The 17,795-nt window shown below is 47.4% G+C and overlaps 2 protein-coding genes and 2 long non-coding RNA genes across 4 annotated transcripts; 3 read left to right on the forward strand and 1 right to left on the reverse strand.

Moving 5' to 3' along the window:
* The first annotated feature begins 210 nt into the window (after nucleotides 1-210).
* Nucleotides 211-2,168, forward strand: LOC146424394 (uncharacterized). The gene is made up of 3 exons (XR_014847014.1): nucleotides 211-427; nucleotides 509-624; nucleotides 1,861-2,168. It is a non-coding gene; the product is annotated as an uncharacterized LOC146424394 (long non-coding RNA).
* A 1,777-nt stretch (nucleotides 2,169-3,945) lies between these two features.
* Nucleotides 3,946-15,184, reverse strand: LOC146424395 (uncharacterized). The gene is made up of 3 exons (XM_085043268.1): nucleotides 14,978-15,184; nucleotides 6,255-9,088; nucleotides 3,946-4,326 (listed from the first exon to the last, which is right to left on the reverse strand). The coding sequence occupies exons 2-3, from the start codon at nucleotides 6,514-6,516 to the stop codon at nucleotides 4,160-4,162; spliced, it is 429 nt and encodes a 142-aa protein (XP_084899394.1). The 5' UTR covers nucleotides 6,517-9,088; nucleotides 14,978-15,184; the 3' UTR covers nucleotides 3,946-4,159.
* LOC146424396 (uncharacterized) lies at nucleotides 4,591-7,869 on the forward strand. Its single transcript, XR_014847016.1, has 2 exons — nucleotides 4,591-4,693; nucleotides 5,846-7,869. It is a non-coding gene; the product is annotated as an uncharacterized LOC146424396 (long non-coding RNA).
* On the forward strand, nucleotides 10,948-16,712 carry LOC146424397 (uncharacterized). The gene is made up of 4 exons (XM_085043269.1): nucleotides 10,948-14,688; nucleotides 14,959-15,068; nucleotides 15,511-15,823; nucleotides 16,179-16,712. Exon 1 carries the CDS (start codon nucleotides 11,157-11,159, stop codon nucleotides 11,589-11,591), a length of 435 nt encoding a protein of 144 aa, XP_084899395.1. The 5' UTR covers nucleotides 10,948-11,156; the 3' UTR covers nucleotides 11,592-14,688; nucleotides 14,959-15,068; nucleotides 15,511-15,823; nucleotides 16,179-16,712.
* Nucleotides 16,713-17,795: the final 1,083 nt, after the last annotated feature.

The raw sequence follows: 17,795 nt of genomic DNA on the forward strand, positions 1-17,795 counted from the left end.
GATATATTCCTGTATCTGCAGGGTTAAGGATGGTAACCAATATTTACACGAAATAATATGAATAATATAATATAATATAATATAATATAATATAATTTTTTTTTCAAACTGCATCATTATTTCTGGAGAATTACCCTTAAAAATAAAAGGCTAAAAATATTTGGGGCTGCTGAAGAAAAGTGATGAAAACTATAGAGGCATGTCTAGGATTTGCATACTATAAGCTGCCAGTTACTTAATGAAGGATGGAGGCTCCACCTTGCCTTCAGTTCAAAACATACAAAACATATTAGGCCAGCCTTTCCCCGCCAGATTTCCCAGTTGTTCCTGACTGATGACGTCCTGAAACCGGAATTACCGGGAAAGCACAGGCTCTATTTACAGCTCTGCGAGATTACCAAGGGTCGCAGGGCTGAATAAATACAACGTAAGTTGCTGGTTTTCGTTGTATTATATCGATCGCAACAGCCTCAGCTAAAACAAAAAAAAAATTATTATTATTTCCCAGGCAGCAGCAGATGTTACAATGTTCAGATGTTACAATGAAGCAGTTTCACCCGTTCAACGGACATGAGTGGACCACGGTTGTTGAAGGATGACCTTTTTTTCGTGAAAGGGATGGAGGTATGCAGGGGGGCACCCCCGGGCTAGGGTGAGCGGCCGGGCCTCACTTCACTGGCCCTGCCCCAACTCTATCGGATATGTCTTGTCCCCGGCACCCCCTTGCCAGGTGCGCTCCTCTGCGGAGCAGAGACATTTTGACAGGGGTGCATTTTGGAGAACCTGAGAAGTGGTGGTTGTTTGGTCAGAATGACTCACTCTATGGAAGGCAGCGGATGGACTAAGTGCTGCTAGCAATCCCTTGCACTCTGAGCAGCTGCAAGATATACCTCCGACTTCACTTCTTCCTCTCCTCCCCTTGTTGTTTTTGTTGTTGTTGTTGTTGCTTGTTTTGGTTTTTGTTTTGTTTTGTTTTCTTTGGGTTTTTTTTGTTTGTTTGTTTTCCGCACTCCTCGCCACATGGTGGTGTTTTTTGTTTGTTTGTTTTTGTGGTTTGTTTTGGTTGGTTTTGCTTCTGGTTTTTCCCCCCTCCCAAGCTCGACTACGTAAAGGCCACAAGACTGAGCTGCTATACTTCAATCCTGTGAATTTTTGTCCCTTGTGCCTGCACACCATCTGAAGGCACCCAGGCATTGCAAAAAAAGCTCCCTAATAACCCACAGTTCAGCACCGGCTGGCAGTCTGCTAGATAATTAACATTCCCCACGACTAAATACAGCCCCACTACCCACAGGTTTAGCATCAGGCATACAAAATCGGTTCACCGGCATAAGCGACTGTGTCCAGTCATAAACCCTGCCTTGTTAATCAAATGTCGCTCGTTGGGAATGAGAGGAAGCAGCCAGAGCTCCGCCAAGAGACCCCGCTCCGGCTACCCGGGGAGAACGGGCCTCACTGCGGGCTCACAGAGACCCGGGAAACCTCCATCTGCCCGGGGTTCAGCATCCCAAATTTTGCAGGGAATTCGGGACACCCACACACATACACAAATACTGCGGTACTTACATTTCTTTGCCTTTATCAGGGAAAGATTTTACCCCACATGTAGGGCGTGAGTTGAGCCTCCAGTGACAAAGATTCCCACGGCCAAGCCCCCTCGGAGCAGAAAAATCTCTTTCGGGTCTCCAGAAATTCACTTTGCCATAGCTATTTGAAAGTGCCGCTTAGCTCCACGGTGTTTTTCTCGCTCCAACGAGTCTAAAATAATTAGAAATTTTCCATCCGTGGAAACGGGAGGCAAACGGAGAAGGTTGGCTTGGGTTTGCCGTAAGTTTTTTCTTTTTCTGCATTGTTTCCTAGGCCTCGGAGTAGAAGGTGAACTGTTGCATGTGAGGCTCTGAAAGTTTTTTGGGGGAGTTGGCCAAGGTCTAGTCCAGCCCTCTCTGCTGAGGAGGACGTGATCTGAAATTCAACCAATTTTCTCAACGCTTTTGTTGTGATGAACTGAAGCCCTATTGTTCATCCATTGCCACGGTCTTTTTCAGTTCTTACTATATGTTATGCATTGCCATAGATAATGAATTTGCACCAAAACCTCTCATAGTCTTGTTTGGACAGACGGAACAAATTAGAAGTATCTAGTCTAAAGAAGCGCAGTGACTACTTTTTCCTGCGGAGGAAGGGAAGCTCTAATTTCTTTGGAAACAAAGCAATTGGTCGACTTTCCTAAGGTATTTTCATCCAGTTAACTGCTGAAGAACAGTTTCATTCGAGTCTTGGTTTTGGGAGGCACTGATATTTTGTGCAACTTCTGTCGAAACCAACAAGCCGGTAAACAGCAGCTTAAAAAAAAAAAGGAAAGAAAAAATAGGAAAAATCATAGTATTAACAAAAACTATTCTTTCCATTCCTGCTGGCACGCGATCTTGCAGCGTGGCCTCTCATCGCTGGAAGGAGTACGTCCTAAAGTGCTGCCGGTTCCTTCTGTCCCCTCTCATCCATCTCTCCGGGTTTGAAAACAGCATGGAAACACCTTTAAAAGCCCCAGCTAGGTTTTAGGGCGCGGGGGCCGGCGGGGAGAAGTTTGGGTTAGCGCAGGAACGCGAGGTGTGCAGGGAGGGAGGGAGGGAGGGAGGGAGGGGTGGAGGGAGGGATGGAGGAGGGATAGAGGGAGGTGCGCTGGGCGAGGGGGCAGCAGAACGGCTCGCCCCTGCTCCACCCCCTGCCTGGAGGGCTCGTTGGGTGCGACTGAGGGGGCCTGTGTCGTGCTGGCCCCCCATTCTGAGTCGCCGACCCCCGCGTGGGCAGCTGTCAAGGAGTGTGGGTATGTGTGAGGGGAGGGGGGCTGTGAGGGGTGGGGTCGGGCTGGGGGAGGGACGAATTAATACATATATATATGTATATACATATATACATACTCATGTATACCTCCTGCAGATGCCCCAACACAGACACATGTGTGTGTATGCGTACGCGTGCATCCATCCATATACACGTGGGTATGATAACTGACGTGTGTCCCGCCCGGAGCTTGTCTCCAGGGAGAGGGAAGGCGCTCCGCCGCTCGCAGGCGCACGGAGTGTTTCGGCGGGAAGAGCCCCGCAGCAGCCCCGAGCAGACCGGCAGCCCCTGCCGGCGCACTCCCCGGACACCCAGCGGGCGAAGAGACCTCTGTGAGGACCGAAAGGCCAGCCCTGAGAGAGCCGAGGGAACTCAGCACGAGCCCCTAGTTGTACGCAAGGAAAAAAAAATTATAAGAGCCAACACTGCAACCACATTTAAGTTTAGTTGAGATGCTTGAAGACAGCAGCGGTGAGTGAGTGTGCGGTGTGCAGCCCTAGGAACGGCTGTGTCAAGGTCCACAAAGACGCTCTGGAACAGCTCATAGCAGGCTGACAAAAGCATTAATAATGCCAGCGGAAAAGGGGAGAAACTCTGGTCCTAGCCGAGAACATCCCTCGCTTATAAGCCACCGGCTGCATCTCATCCTGCCGTCTCGCCGTCTGAAGTTCCCCGTAACGTGGAAGTTCTCCCAAACATCAGAACACACCGGAAAGTCTCCAAAAGGAGCGGGGGAAGTGAAAGATGAGGGCAATACGCTCTAATCTACTTCCCGCTGGCACGGTATCTATCGATCACCGAATCCTCGCTTACAACGCGTCTCCTCCCGGTGGAGGGAGGGGGCATCACTGCAAAGTCGGGAAAGCGGCTTGGACTTCCAGATCAGACTCAAGATGATGGTCTCCTCCCCTCCCCTCCCCTCCCCTCCCCTCCCCCTCCCCCTCCCCTCCCCTCCCTCCCTCCCCCTCCCCTCCTCCTCCCCCCCCTCCCCTCCCCTCCCCGGTGCTCTGCGGAGCAGCGCAAGGATGGATGCTGCGCCCTCAGCGACTAAAAGCTCCTCTGTCATGCAATGTTTTGGGGAGAGAGGAGGGGAATTTTCCTACAATCTTTTAAAACTGGTTGGAAGTTTCTATTTTCCGCTCATCTTCTGATGAAAAGAAGCAGCATATAACGTCCAAATAATTAGACATATATAAAGGAATAAGAATGGAAAGAAAAAAGATAGAAAAGGCTGGACGGATTCGGAGGTGCTGCGGTGAGGTGGGCTTTCTTTCGTGGTCGAACGTTGGGGCGGACAGTGCACTGCTGCTGCCAGAGCTTATTTCATGGGGCAGAGCGTGGCCGAGAGCCTGCACTCCCGCGTAACAGCGCGGAGCATCTCGCCAGCTGCACCCTCGCCCCGCGTCCCCATCTCCGCTTCACGTTCAAAGTTTAGCCGAGAGGTCACGTCTACTGACGTCAGCTGAAGGCATACTGCACGTCCGTCTACATTTACATACATTAAGGAAATCAAGGCATAAAAGGAAAAAAAAAAAAGAAGAAGAAGAAGAAAAAGAGAATACGCAAATCCTCCTGCTCGGAGAAGAGACCGCGGATTCTGGGAGCGATCGTCTCTATTTGAGGAAGATCCTAATTGGCGGGGAAAAAAAGCGACCTCCCCTTTTATTCCAAATATCATCAACAAAACAAACGTCCCCGAAATGAGCGATAGGGGCTGGGCTGCGGCGCGGGGAACAGCCCGCTGGGCGCAGTGTGTGAGCCGGGCCCACCGTTGTGCCATTCTCTTCTCCTCCTCCTCCTGCTCCTGTTGGCTCCAGCGTGTGTTACTTTTAATACTGATGCATATGTAAAGGTATATTTGCATTGTTTTTAATTTACTGGAAGTTGCAGCCTATCACTTTTCCTTTGCCCTCTCCTTTTTATCTCTTTAAATGCCCTTTTATTTTTTCCTTTTTTCACCCTCTCCTATTCCCCCGGGTTTTGGTGAGACTGCAGTGTTTATGTTTTTATATCCAGTTTTCTCCAGTTTCTTCTCTTTGTATAAGATTACAGACTGTGTATAGTACTAATACTACAAATTGAGGTGCTCAAGAGGTTTATTGGACATTGAAAAGACAGGAGGGTCTTATTGCCCTGCTCAGTTATCACACTGCTAGCTGCAAACTGGAAGTTTGATTGTCTTAGTAACTTCATATTAAGAAAACCAAATTTTAGAAATCACCAACACGCTCCTCCCCTTCCGTCCCGTTTTAAGGTATAAGGCAATATAGATAGTGCTTGTAACGGGGACTGCTTAAATGGATTTTAAATGTTTAGCTGCTTTTTCTATGGCCTACAAATGCACTTGTATCTGCCTTTATTTCAGGAATCGTTTATTTCAAAATATTTTCTTAAAATGTGTGGAGCCAGGAACGGAGAGCTTTCTCCAAGGAAGACATTTTGTAATTTCTATCTTAGGTGCTGCATTATTAAATATGCCACATCGCGTTTTTAACACGTGCATATTTAAATCCAGTACCTAATTCTTTTTAGAAGAAGCGTTATTTCAGATTTTTTTTTAAAAAAACACTGCTTGTAGCCTTGCACTTGCTTTTCCATTGGCTTCGAATTATATGACAAGCACGTTTCAGTTTACCTTAACGGGTGATTATGAAGAGTAGAATGAAGAGTAATTTAAAATTAAAATCTGATGATTATTCTGCTATTATAGTCCAAGAATGCTATGTTTTTAGACGAGCAACGTTATTCCACCAAACAAAAAAACAAAAACGAAACTAATACCAAAAACAATAATATTCTTTTCTTTTTAAAAAACTCGAGTACATGCGTAGATAATGACACTATGAATTACTTACCTTAATGGACGTGTTGGGAGAAAGTTAGCCCTCCCCAAAGACTGTCATGCATGTTTTTTTTTTAAATAAAGAGCGGAGTGTCCGTTAGTCAGTGCCCCTTTCACCACAAGTGTATTTTAATTATTTGTCGTTTCTTACGTTATTTACAGTACTACTTCTCTCTCCAGTTTTACAAGCCCTACACTGATACGTCACCCAGTAAAAAGCAGTCAGATGCCTACATGTAAAACATGTAAGAAAAATACACTCCCCAAAGGGAAATCCACACTGTCATCCATTAGGTTAGCTCTTACCGTGCCACAGATAGCAAGAATCCATTAAGAAAGCACCATTTCTACACATTTTTACAGCTAGCGGATGCCGGGGGCTCCCGGCATGTGGACTCAGCCCGCCCCTCGCCCACCTCCTTCTTTTAATGAGCGCACGTGCAGCTGTCACTCCCTTGCGGACCCTCATTAGGGGGTGCGGGGCGGCAGGGAAAGGCCAGCGTGGGTCTGTCCGTCTTTCCTTTCCCGCAGCGCATCCCGCATCATCCCTCACCCCCTCACGGTGGCTTACCCCGCGCCTCGCTGCAGCCCCGACGGGACGGGGGTGGCCACTGCCTCCGCCCACGGACCACCCCCGGGGCGCTGCCGGCCGTCCGCCTCGCAATATCCCTCCTCCTCCTCTCCTCGCCCTGCGTTAGGCACGGCGGCCCCGCGAACCACAGTGCCGCTTTTGAATAAGCCCCGGGGTGGAAGGATGGTTGCGCACTCCTCCCCCCCGCCTGCTCTGCTGCCTGTGCCACGGGCAGCGTGGGGAGAGCTACGTGCTCCCCCATCCCAGACACCTGACACTTGAACACGACGGGTCGAATAGGAAAAACAAATGCAGCCCCCGCCCCCCTAAGCCCCCTCGCACACCCATTAACTAATATCTGCCGAATTGACTGCTAAAAACAGGGGGGAGTATGTTCTGCTGCGCATCTGCACGGCTCATCCAAGGTGATCAAAATGTCATCAAAGTTGGAGATTTCTTGGATTCTCCCCCAAGGATAGGTAAATAAATGAATGAATAATAACACTAATAATGCTCAGTTCTGGGGTGACCGCTGCCGCCACGGAGATGAGACTGTGTGCTGGGTTGTAAATAACAAATGCCTGAAATAAATCCATTTCTCCACCTTCTCATTTATTTTCCCCCATCATCACTTCCCGCCCGCCTTCCTCACCAATGCTTTTAATACCTATCCTCCTCTAAACCAGGTATTCAGCATTTTACATTTAAATTTTCTCCCTCGTCTCTTCATTCCTGTCCTCTTATACTATATGTAAATAACCCCAGCTGCATATTGCTCTACACTTCAGCACTATTTTTCAGAACAGTGGGGGTGCAGGTAACTTGGAAGATTTTTTGTTTCTTCTTTATCTTTTTCCTTTTTTCCTATTTTCTCTCTATTTTTTGTACCCCCGCAAGACTTAAATATTGAAATGAAAAAAATGTAGAATGTCAAACAGATAATATTAGATGAAATAATGGAAACGTGGCACGACAAAAATTTATTTGAGAAAAATATTAAAAAATATAAAAATATAAGAGACAAAACTGAATGTATCGTTTTCTCTCTGCATACGCGAAAAAAACAATTTAATTCCTTACGCAAAAGCTTCCAGTACAGATACACCCACATTGTATATCTCCTTTGGAAATAATAATAGTAAAAATCCAATGCCCATTTTTTTGAGTTTAAGAACATCTTTCCTTATCAGAGGTACAAAGGCAGAAATCAGGAGGAGCAGCAGAAGACGGGATGAAAACTGCTATTTTTTCACCCAGACTTCATTTAATCACTAAATGTTGGGGTTTCCAGAGCCTGAAGTACAGCAAACTCTTTTTTTAGGAGTGTTTTGGAGAGCATGCAGAATGCCAGCTTCAGCTTCAGCCCGGGGTGACTGGGAGAGCAACAGAGTCTATGTGCCTTCATGGTTTTTGATTTCATCACGGGCTGAAGGGGAATGAGCCAAATATTCGTGATGTCGTTTCTGGTCTTTTATTTTATTATCCAGTTTATACCTATGCGTAAAACAACTCGTCAGAAAGACAAAGTTTCAGATCTTGGTTTTCTCGCTGTTTCCCATGAATATGGGTTCTGGCAGCAGAATGAACTTTATTTTTTCTTTTTTCTTTTTTCTTTTTTTTAAATTTTTTTGTGGGATTTAAAAAATTTGCCTATTTCATTGTCATATTATGTTTTGATTTAATTATAAATTCAGTCTGCTGGTGCGGAGTTTATGTTTCCCTCTCCCTCCCCGCGCCCGCTTGCAAAGCCTGGGCAGGCCGGACCCCACTTCTGAGCGGGACGAAGAGGCGGGAGGACATCCAGTTCCTCTGTGGGGTCGGTGCCCCGCAGAGCTCTCGGCTGTCCGGCCCGGCTGCCCCGAGCCCCGCACCCCGATCCGCCCCGGCGGCGGGGCAGCGGCGCCACCTCCCGGTGCCCGCCCGCGGCACGACCTGCACGGAGGGTGGATCCCGCCCTCTCACGTCTCCTCCCCGTGCTTTCCTAATGATACTCCTCGCCGCCGCACATGGCCTCTGGTCAGCCAGAAAAAAACTTAAAATGATAGGGAAAAAGAAAAAAAAAAAAAAAAAAAGTAGAGAGTGAGACCTAGCTCTTGGCTCTCCGCCCCGTCTCTACTCCTCGCCTTCGTCCCGCCTCGGGGTAAGGTGAAGTAATTGTTGCCCCCTCACCGTGCTTCGCATGTTATTTGCCGGGATCCAAATACTGTGTAGGTCTGTGGGTGCCTCTTTGAAGAGAAATCGGGCTTACGAACACGGCGGGGAAAGGGTGGGGGGAGAAGCTGCAATATCCCAGGGAACAGCAACATATTAATATTTTTCCCTGCAGAATGGCCCTCCATTCTTTATTGAATTTGTACCAGCGCGTGAAAAGACCTTTTTCTCGGAAGCTCTTTTTAGCTTAGGAGGCTTTTACCTTCCCTCGATTCTCTTTTCCTCTTTTAAAAATAGTAATGAAAGTGAAAGGTTTGATGTTACGCAAATGCATTTTTTATGCGAGGGAATGGTGGTGAAGAGCTTTAAACGCAGTAGGCTGACAGGAAGAAGATGCATCCCGAGAAGTTAGAAGTTATGTTTGTTTGGATTAATGTCCCTTCTTTTTAGGATGTTGTTCTTTTGTTGTTGTTGTTTTTGTTTGTTTGTTTTCAATTTTGGTAGTTCATTAGCCGAACTTTCTCCAAGTGGGTGTTTTCCGACTTTTTCTTTTATAATTGTTTTCCAACATCTAGGAATTTTTAGTCGTCTCACATCTCAACAGGCTGTGGACAGATAGAAGAGCAACCTGTCTGTCTCTTGTAGGACGTTTCTTCTGAACCTCCGGGAGATTATCTCTTCTTCTTTAACGAAAAAGAAAAAATAAAAAAAGGATATTTAATTATTATTTTTAATGGGTGCTGTGGGCCCACGTACATTAAGTATTTAAATTTAAAAGCAGAGTGGCTGCTAAATGCAGCTGCAAAAGCACGTGTGACATGCCTTCCCCTCGCGTGTTTTAGCTGTCGTGCTGCAGGTATCGACTGGTACCAGCAATGCACATGGATGGAAACACACAAAATTGGGCTGCATCTCCCACGTAGTAAAACCAGAATGTAAATTTCTCCTCCCCTCAACAGGATAACAATTTCGAGCTGTTCTTCTTAGCAAAGGCATCTAAGCCAAAGGGACCAGCAGATTATCTGAGCGCTGCCCTTACTCGGGGCAGTGGAAAAATAAGGATTAAAAGCAGCGACAGAGCCCCGACGGGCTGCGGAGGTTCTCGGGAAGACTTGGTGGCAGCCTTTGTTCGTTCGTCCTTCTGGGAAGGGTGCTTTTCTTCAGTTTTAGTAAGACCCCGAACTGCGACGACTACTTTGACATTAAAACTAGAGTTCTCACTCATTTTTGCCCTGTACAACATGCCGCCGTCCTCGTCCCAGTCCCCTTCTGTCGGCACAGCATCATTCACCTGCACCGCGCCGTGCAGGTGAATGGACGGACCGGGGCTGCTGGCGCCGGGTCCCACCTTGCCAGCCACCCACCCCCCGAGCCCGGACAGCAGCACCCTCATTAAGACAGCGAAGTGTGGATGCTTGCATGCCTGTTGACAAAAAGTTTCAGAGATCTTCCAGCATATCTCCCCTGTAGGGAGGAGGGCTTGTCGGGCAACTCATCCCACCCCCGGGACATTGCCAGGACAGACAAGCAGAGCCTCTTGCTCCTACAACCCGATCCCGCTCTGTTTGATTTTCTGTCTTTTCAGTATCAACAAGGATTCCCTGGTTGAAATAGAGCTAGGGTGATTCCAGACCACTGTTCAGCCTCAAGGCTGCGGGACCTGGGGAAGTCGGGCAGGGGAGAAAGGTTTTAAAGAGGGATAGAGGGCTGTCACCCCACCTCCCTCTACCCTTATAGGACCTCAGATACCCCCCTCTTTTACACCCCCAAGAGGACGCGGAGGGGGGAGAAGACAGACCTATACCGTGTCCCCTGGCGCAGGCTGTGCCCCACCCTTTTCCAGTACAGACCATCACACTCCGAATAATCACCAGAATGTGCCCCATCACCTCCTTCTCACACCACTGATTTTGATTTCATCCCGAGAGGCACTCGAGGGCGTGTCCCCGCTTCCTAACCCCCCATGTCTCCGCGGTGCGATGCTCAGGACGCAGACAGCGTGGTGTGGACACGACACTGACCCCCGCGCGTGTGTGACACTGACCCCCGCGCGTGTGTGACACTGACCCCCGCGCGTGTGTATGTCAAACGAGCCCATGGGTACCCACATCAGCTGATCAGGTTTGAAATCCAATAGCTTCTCTTCACGTGAATAAGAGTCGTCAATGACGATAAGAGATTAGGGGGCAGGAGGATGTTAAGGAGAGAAACGGTGCGAAGGCAGTATTCCTCCGCCCGGCAGGGATGCTCCCCTGGATCGCACCCCTCTTTCCGTTCGGCCCGGACTCCAACTCTCTCCCTCGCCCGTTTATTTCAGGAGGCAGAGACATTAAGGGGACAGGGAAGGAGGTGGGGAGGAAGGAGTTTCTCGCCTCGCCTCCAACCCCAGACACACTTCCCGGCTCGTGGTGAGACGGTACTGCTGGACTGCTCCGACCTCCCCTCAAATTCCTCCCCGGGGACTCCCCATGCCGGTACTCACCGAGCTCCCTGCTCTCCGCAGCACCATTATTCGTAGAGACGCCAGCATAGGCTTCTCCAGCCCAGCCACGCTTGGACGGGCGGGAAGAAGGGAAAAAACGACGAGGGCCGAAGGAGGGACAGGCTGCTGCTGGAGAGAAGGGGGCTGCCACGGGTGCTGCCCCACACCGGACTGCGACGTGGCTCACTCCTCCCCTTGGCGCCGGCATTTCCCACCCACTTATCTCCCCTGTTCCCGCCCCGAGACAGACAGCCATCGGGAATGGAGACATGTCTTTCGGGTGGGGCCTTCCTTCAGAATCCCCGCCAGGCAGGGAGAGGAGTCGGGGCTCAGCCTGTGGGCCCCAGGGGTACTCGAGACTGGGGCCAAGAGTGGGAGAAGGGGCTGGGGGCTGCTCGCGTCCCGCACGGAAAGTGAGGTTGCCGGGGCTCCGGTGCGCTGACGGCCGCGGTGGGCACAGACCTCCCCTCACCAGGCATCGCCCCCCGCGCCGCCCCTGGTTGTCTGTGACAGTACTGTTCCTACTGATGCTGATGGTTAATTTAATAGGCCTCTGCGAACGGAGGCCGGCGGCGGGGCTGGGGCGGACAGAGGGCAAGGGAAAAGTCTTCTCGGGGAAGGTGGGCTCTGCCGGCGGACAGCGGGGCCGGGAAGAAGATTGCTGCGAGTCGCTGCTGAAGAGCCGGCAGTGCCTGGCGCTCTAAGGCACCGCGGGGCAATGAGCAGCAGCTCCCCCTCTCCACCATACCGGCGTCCGAGGGTCTGGGGATCTCAACACGGACCGCATGCCAGGATGGCATAATCCTAAGCCTTCCTCCCGCTGTAATGCAAATGACAACACAATATAATTTGCTATACAGCTGTTTGGAGCAGAGTGCATCAAACAGACTGTAGTTTCTGCAGATGAATGAAAGTTTTGTTAAACAGAGAGAAAATAAGCCAACAGGGACATTTGTATAAACATTGCTGGATGCTTATATATACTATATTCCAAAACCCAAATAATGTAATGAAAAGTTATGTTAATGATGCCAAATTAAACTAATAAGAATAAAAATATATTTTAAACCAGATTCTACTAAAATGAAAACATACATGACACAAAGAGAAATGAATTTTAAGCATCCTATAAAATGTTCACAAATTGTCTTTAGTTTCTACCAAATTTGGTTTTATATAAAATTATTAATATAATAAAAAGAGCTAAGCCAGACCACGCTGGAATTCCTATTATTTAAATTACCAAAGCAAAATCCTTCGAATAATGCTATTCATTCCAATGAATGTGGAAACAGTTTCCTTTTAATTTACTTATTTTCAAAACAAAAACTACAACATATTAGAGCTGGCTTCATTTCACAATGAGAAGAGTTGGCATTACACTTGCTGTAATGTGCCAGTACCTGAAGCATACAAAAATGAAGAAGGAAGTTCCTGAGTTTGCATTTGTTTTCCCCCCTTACTCTGTTTATAACTACTGCTGTTGATTAGATGTACACACTTTCTCCTATGGACCATTGATTTTCGTGTGTCTGCATCTTTCTGGACACACTCGCGCTCAGGTTTATTTCTTTTTCTTTCTTTCTTTTTTTTTTTTTTTTAAGGGACTGATGAAAATTTCTTACGACTTCAGAAATCAGCTAAGCTCTTTCTGGGCAGGTCAGCTTCAGGCATCAGCTGCTATTGAACACTAAGAATTCAGGCGGGATAAAAAGTGGATTGTTACACATGGAATCATCATCAAATTGGTTCTAAAGGCATTGAAATCGGTGCAACAGATTTTTAAAGAGTGAGAATTAGGCGCGGATATTCAAGTTACAAGGGTATGTGGCTGCTTGTTTTAAATTGTAGCTCTCAAATTTATCTCTTGTTACTTTCTTTTTAACTTAAGTATAAATACATGGCAGGTAAGGGCAAGATATTCAGCTTTTTCCAATGAATTTTAAGGGCCGGGGAATCTGCTGAAGTTAAACTTGTTTACTTCCAAATTTATTAGTGTTCCAGACATGCAGCTGTACGGAACACAATTATCAGATAAAAAAGTCGTGCCAAGAACCTGAAGCCATACGATAGAGGATGTAATACTTAAAATCCTGCTTAATTATTCTGGCGAAGGGAAATGCTTAGTTCTATTTCCGTCTTTCTCTTAACGGTTTTATCTCCTCAAAACTCTCATCACGCATAGCACACCTCCGTTTCTAACGAAAGAAGTAGAACATTCTGAAAACTGTCTGTCCTGGCAACGAGAGCCGGAATCGGGATACTCTCTCTGTGTATCCCTGAAGACAGTTCGACTTTCAACAGGACACACTCGTGCTTCTCTTCACCAGACGAAATCGCTTCAAGTGCATTGTAAGTATTAAATGTAGTATTTTTGCTTTAATTATTTGAACAACTCAGGGGAGACTCCAATCCTGCAGCTGCTCTTCAGCCAAAACTTCCGGTGGGGACACACTTTAGCAGGTGGAAAACTGAGTTTTTCTCAGAAACAACGATAGAAAGTTTTCTTTGTTCTTTGGAAATTGAATTGTTGGTTTGGTTGTTGTTGTTGTTTAACTCTAAGTGGAGTGTTATTATAAAAACATGCACAAGACATAAACCGTAAACTTCTAAACATGCTTTGGCTTGGTACGTTTTACTTGAAGTCTTTAAAATAGGGTAAGATCCTACTCTCACTTCAGTCCAACCCAAACCATCCTGTGATCCTGTGATTCCGTTGTTCTGAGATTCTATGATTCTACGACCGGGAAGTCTGTCGTGTGCATGGAGCCACGCAGGACGCCCACGGCGGGAGGGACACAGTGATGGCTCCCTGGTTTCTGTGGGCGGGGGGTAGAAGTGCTGTGAGCCTGCCTGACCTCAAAAACGCGGTGGGAGTTTCCCTGTTTGGAAGGTACCAAAAGGTTCATCCGAATGAGCAATGTGAGGAACATGAGGCACTTCTTCCGGGAGGTCCACTGACTCATTTCAACTGGGATCTCATTAGAGGAATTCCCATTAGAGAAAAACAAAAAGTGGTATGAGTTGCCTCCGTTACTTTTCTTTTTTTGAAGTGTGTATGTATGTTTCCCAGACATGTTTAAAGGTAATTATTTCTCCTAAGAAGTGTAGAAACAACAGGATGAATTTTCACTTATTCTCTCTCTCTCTCTTTTAATTTTTTTTTACTCCTATATGAACAAGTACACTTTCTAAAGACCAAGGAGTTTTAAATTATCTTAAGGAGTGGTTCAACCCACGGTGATCATGGCTTAGTGACCCGGGATCCATCTGAAGGTGGGAATTAACTGTGTGTAGGAGCAAGCCTGAAACCCTCACTTACGTGTCGCACCTCACCGCACCGATTAGGTCTCCCTATGTTCCTGCAGGCACACCCATAACCTGCGGTACACAGAGCTCTGCAGCCATGTGTCGTTAAAGGTGAGAAGGGAGCGCCTTGGTCACCAAAAGCAAAGCAGCATTGAGGAAGGGTTCCCAGGCATAGTCCCTGACAGGTGAGAAAGCACATTCTCCTGCACGGACAGCTTCTCCCCAGACATAGGCTGCACGATGCTTCTTTCCTCCAACTTCCAGAAAAAACAACATTTACTTTATGGGCAAGTTGCCCCAAGCTGGGACGGAAAGGAGAGCAGGATGCAGGGACACACCTCCCACAGCAGGGAAAACTCGCTTTGCTTCGGTTTGGCAGTAGGCAGCGCCATCCAGAGCAGACTCCCGTTCAGCATGATGGAGACAGTCCCCGCTGCCTAGTTACCTCCGGAACCCCCTGCCAGCTCCGCCACCGCCAGGGAACTTCGCCAGGTAAAACCTCCAGCGTTCGGGAAAACAACTACAAAACCCTTATTTCTCCACCCCGTCCGGCTGGGTTAACAATGGGTTTTCGTCATGACATAATTGTTTCTGCCTGGTTTTCAAGGCAGAATGTTGCCTGCGCCTGATCTGTCTTGGCACGACGCATATAATACTTTCCTCCAAACAACCAATCTCCAGGTGGTATATTACACTATACCTGATATTATTACCATTATAAATTTGACCATTAATAATAATCGTTAGCTTTGTTACTAAAAGAAAGGTGGAGGAAACCAACCTGCGGAGCAGAATGGTGCACTCTCCCCAGAACAGACGGACAGACAGGGAGCCATGGCAGACCGCTCAGTGAGAGTCACCGCTGGCCGTCGGTGGGTGCGCGGGGCAGTGCTGGGCCCGGGGGTGACAGCAGCGGTCCCGAGAGAGCGGCGGGCGCAGCGCGGGGGCATCGAGCGGGACGCGCTGGGGAGCTGCGGATGCGGAGCGGCGCTGCGCTGCCACCGCCTGGCGACCTCACGCTGCAGCGCCTCACCCGGCGCGCCCGCATCCCGCATCCCGCATCCCGCATCCCGCATCCCGCATCCCGCATCCCGCATCCCGCACCCCGCATCCCGCATCCCGCATCCCGCATCCTCCCGCATCCCGCATCCCGCATCCTCCCGCTTCCCGCATCCCGCATCCCGCATCCCGCATCCCGCATCCCGCATCCCGCATCCCGCATCCCTCATCCTGCATCCTCCCGCTTCCCGCATCCCGCATCCTCCCGCATCCCGCATCCCGCATCCCGCATCCCGCATCCTCCCGCTTCCTCAGGGACCCCGCACCGCCGTCCCGCCGCCTCGGGGGGCCGAGAAACGGGGCAACACCGGAACAGGACGGAAAAATAATGACAGCAGTGATAAGGCACACGGTTGCTACGCAGGACAGAGCAAGCACGTCCTCGCCCCCGCCCGTGTCCGTGCTTTGCAAGGAAAAAAGTAAAATAAAAATCGAAATAAGTCTAAAAATAAAGAAGACTTTCTGCTTTTTAAGAGATACTCCAAACTGCGGAAAATCACTGGGAAGTGCGGCCGTGTGTCGGCCGAAGGTGCCTCTGTAGCAGCCGGGGACCAAAGCAAAAAACAGGGTAAAAAGGTGGAAATTTGTAAAAGGTGAGGGGAAAATGCGAGGGAAGGGGGAGAGGAAATTTGAGGAAAACGCGGTGTAACGAGGGCAAAGAGAGGGATCGAACTGAGAATGGGTGTGGAGACAGGAGGGCTGCTGAAAAATTGTAACAAAAAAAGATGAGACCTGAAAAAACACTTGCAGCGGGGAAAAGAACAGTTGTGGTTTTTAGTTAGTTTTCCTTTTTATTTTTTTGTAATGTATATGTTCAGTGGGCTTTTTGTTGTGTTTATGTGTTTTAGGATTTTTGTTTGGTTTTATTATCTATTTATGTATTGAAATTTTATCTCAATAATTTTATTTTTATCCTCTCTTAGGGACATGCAGTGGTTCTGTCAGCTGGCGCGGATGCTGTCTGGTCCTCCCTACCCTGACCTGTGCATCCCTGCGGAGGTTTTGCTGCTGTCCACAGAAAGAGGTGAGGGCTTGTAGATTTGGGTCTCTGTATGTGAACTCTTCCTTAGGGAAGCACAACTTGAGGAGTAAGTTCCCAGCAGCCACGCCTTTCGTTATTGGTCACTAACCCTCACTTCCATCAGAAAGCACGAGAACTAACCCTTGAAGGGAAATGCATGTCTATTAATGAACATTAGTTTCCTTGAGCTTAATAGGCCCTTCCCAGTGACAGAGTTTTGCTGCTACAGGGAGTAAAACAAAAACGTTGGGAAATCGGCAGAAAACTGCAATTTAAGGTGTCAGCTGACCCATTCAAAACTGTTTTAACTGGGGCTGTGATGAAGAATCATGGTCTTGTTTTTGCTGGCAGACCCTACTTCTTACGCAGCCCTTTTGTTTTGCTGGTGATTATTCATCCCAAAATATTTAAATAAATAGGTTTTCTTCCTAAAATATTATGAGGCTTTGTTTTGTTTTGTATGAATTTTCAGACAAACCTATAAACACGAAAAAGATTTTATCTGTTGTTCAGCAACCGAAGTTCAAAAGGCAAATACAATGACAACAAAGCTCTAAATATTTGCAAGCCAAATAGTTTTTCATTGCCCTAAGGACTGTTGTATCAAGATTATTTTCTGGGCTAAGCTTTTATTTGCTTATAGGAATATATACATCGGTCTTCCTCTGTGACTTCATGCTTGACAGTTGTTAAATACAATGGCTAGATGCTCAGTTACTTCTCAGCTTTATCAAAATGCCTATCATATGATTTTCACAAACAGAAAAGGGACAATTAATGAAATGAAATTCAAAATCTGTTCTCTGTTGGACACTTTTGAAAGAACAAGATCAAAATGGATAGAAGTAACCTGCACTTTTGCCCCCCATTGCTGTGTCCAGAGCAATAGAGGTAAGTGTTAGGTGTTAGATATCAAAAGGCGTTATTAAGGATTGGAGCTGCTTTCTACCCCCTCCATTCTTAGATCTAGTTTTGAGGATCTCCAGGTTTCTCATATAACTAAAATTTCCTTATAAAACAAACTCTAGACTCCAATGTAGACATCCAGAGTCACTGCAGCACATAAGAACACCATTGTTGTTTTTGTAACCGATTAGTCACTAATCAAATAAATTGACAAATATGAAATATCAAAATTAAATTTATACTTCCTTTTCTCTCCATTCACTTCATTACACATACTTTGGACTATATATATTTTAAAATGTTAAGCAATATGGAGATTATGTATTTTTGAAATTGAAATGTAGAGCCCAAAGATATTTAGGTTTGTTGTCCTGTACGGATGTAATGCTACAACTCCTATGGCATATTGTCACCCTGAGAGCTTCACTTTTTGATTTAGAGGTGGCCTTATAAGATCACTTCTTCTCTTAACGAAGCCTCTGGACTTGGGGCATAAGCAATTACAAGACTTCCACTAAATTTTCCAAAAGCAATGGAGGAGCTTCTCTTCCAGTAGTACAATCCACAACACTGGACTAGAATTGAGAACCACAGACAAACTGTAACTGTAATG

The sequence above is a fragment of the Lichenostomus cassidix genome, chromosome Z, assembly GCF_008360975.1.
Source record: "Lichenostomus cassidix isolate B80296 chromosome Z, HeHo_3.0, whole genome shotgun sequence".
Lineage (NCBI taxonomy): Eukaryota > Metazoa > Chordata > Aves > Passeriformes > Meliphagidae > Lichenostomus > Lichenostomus cassidix.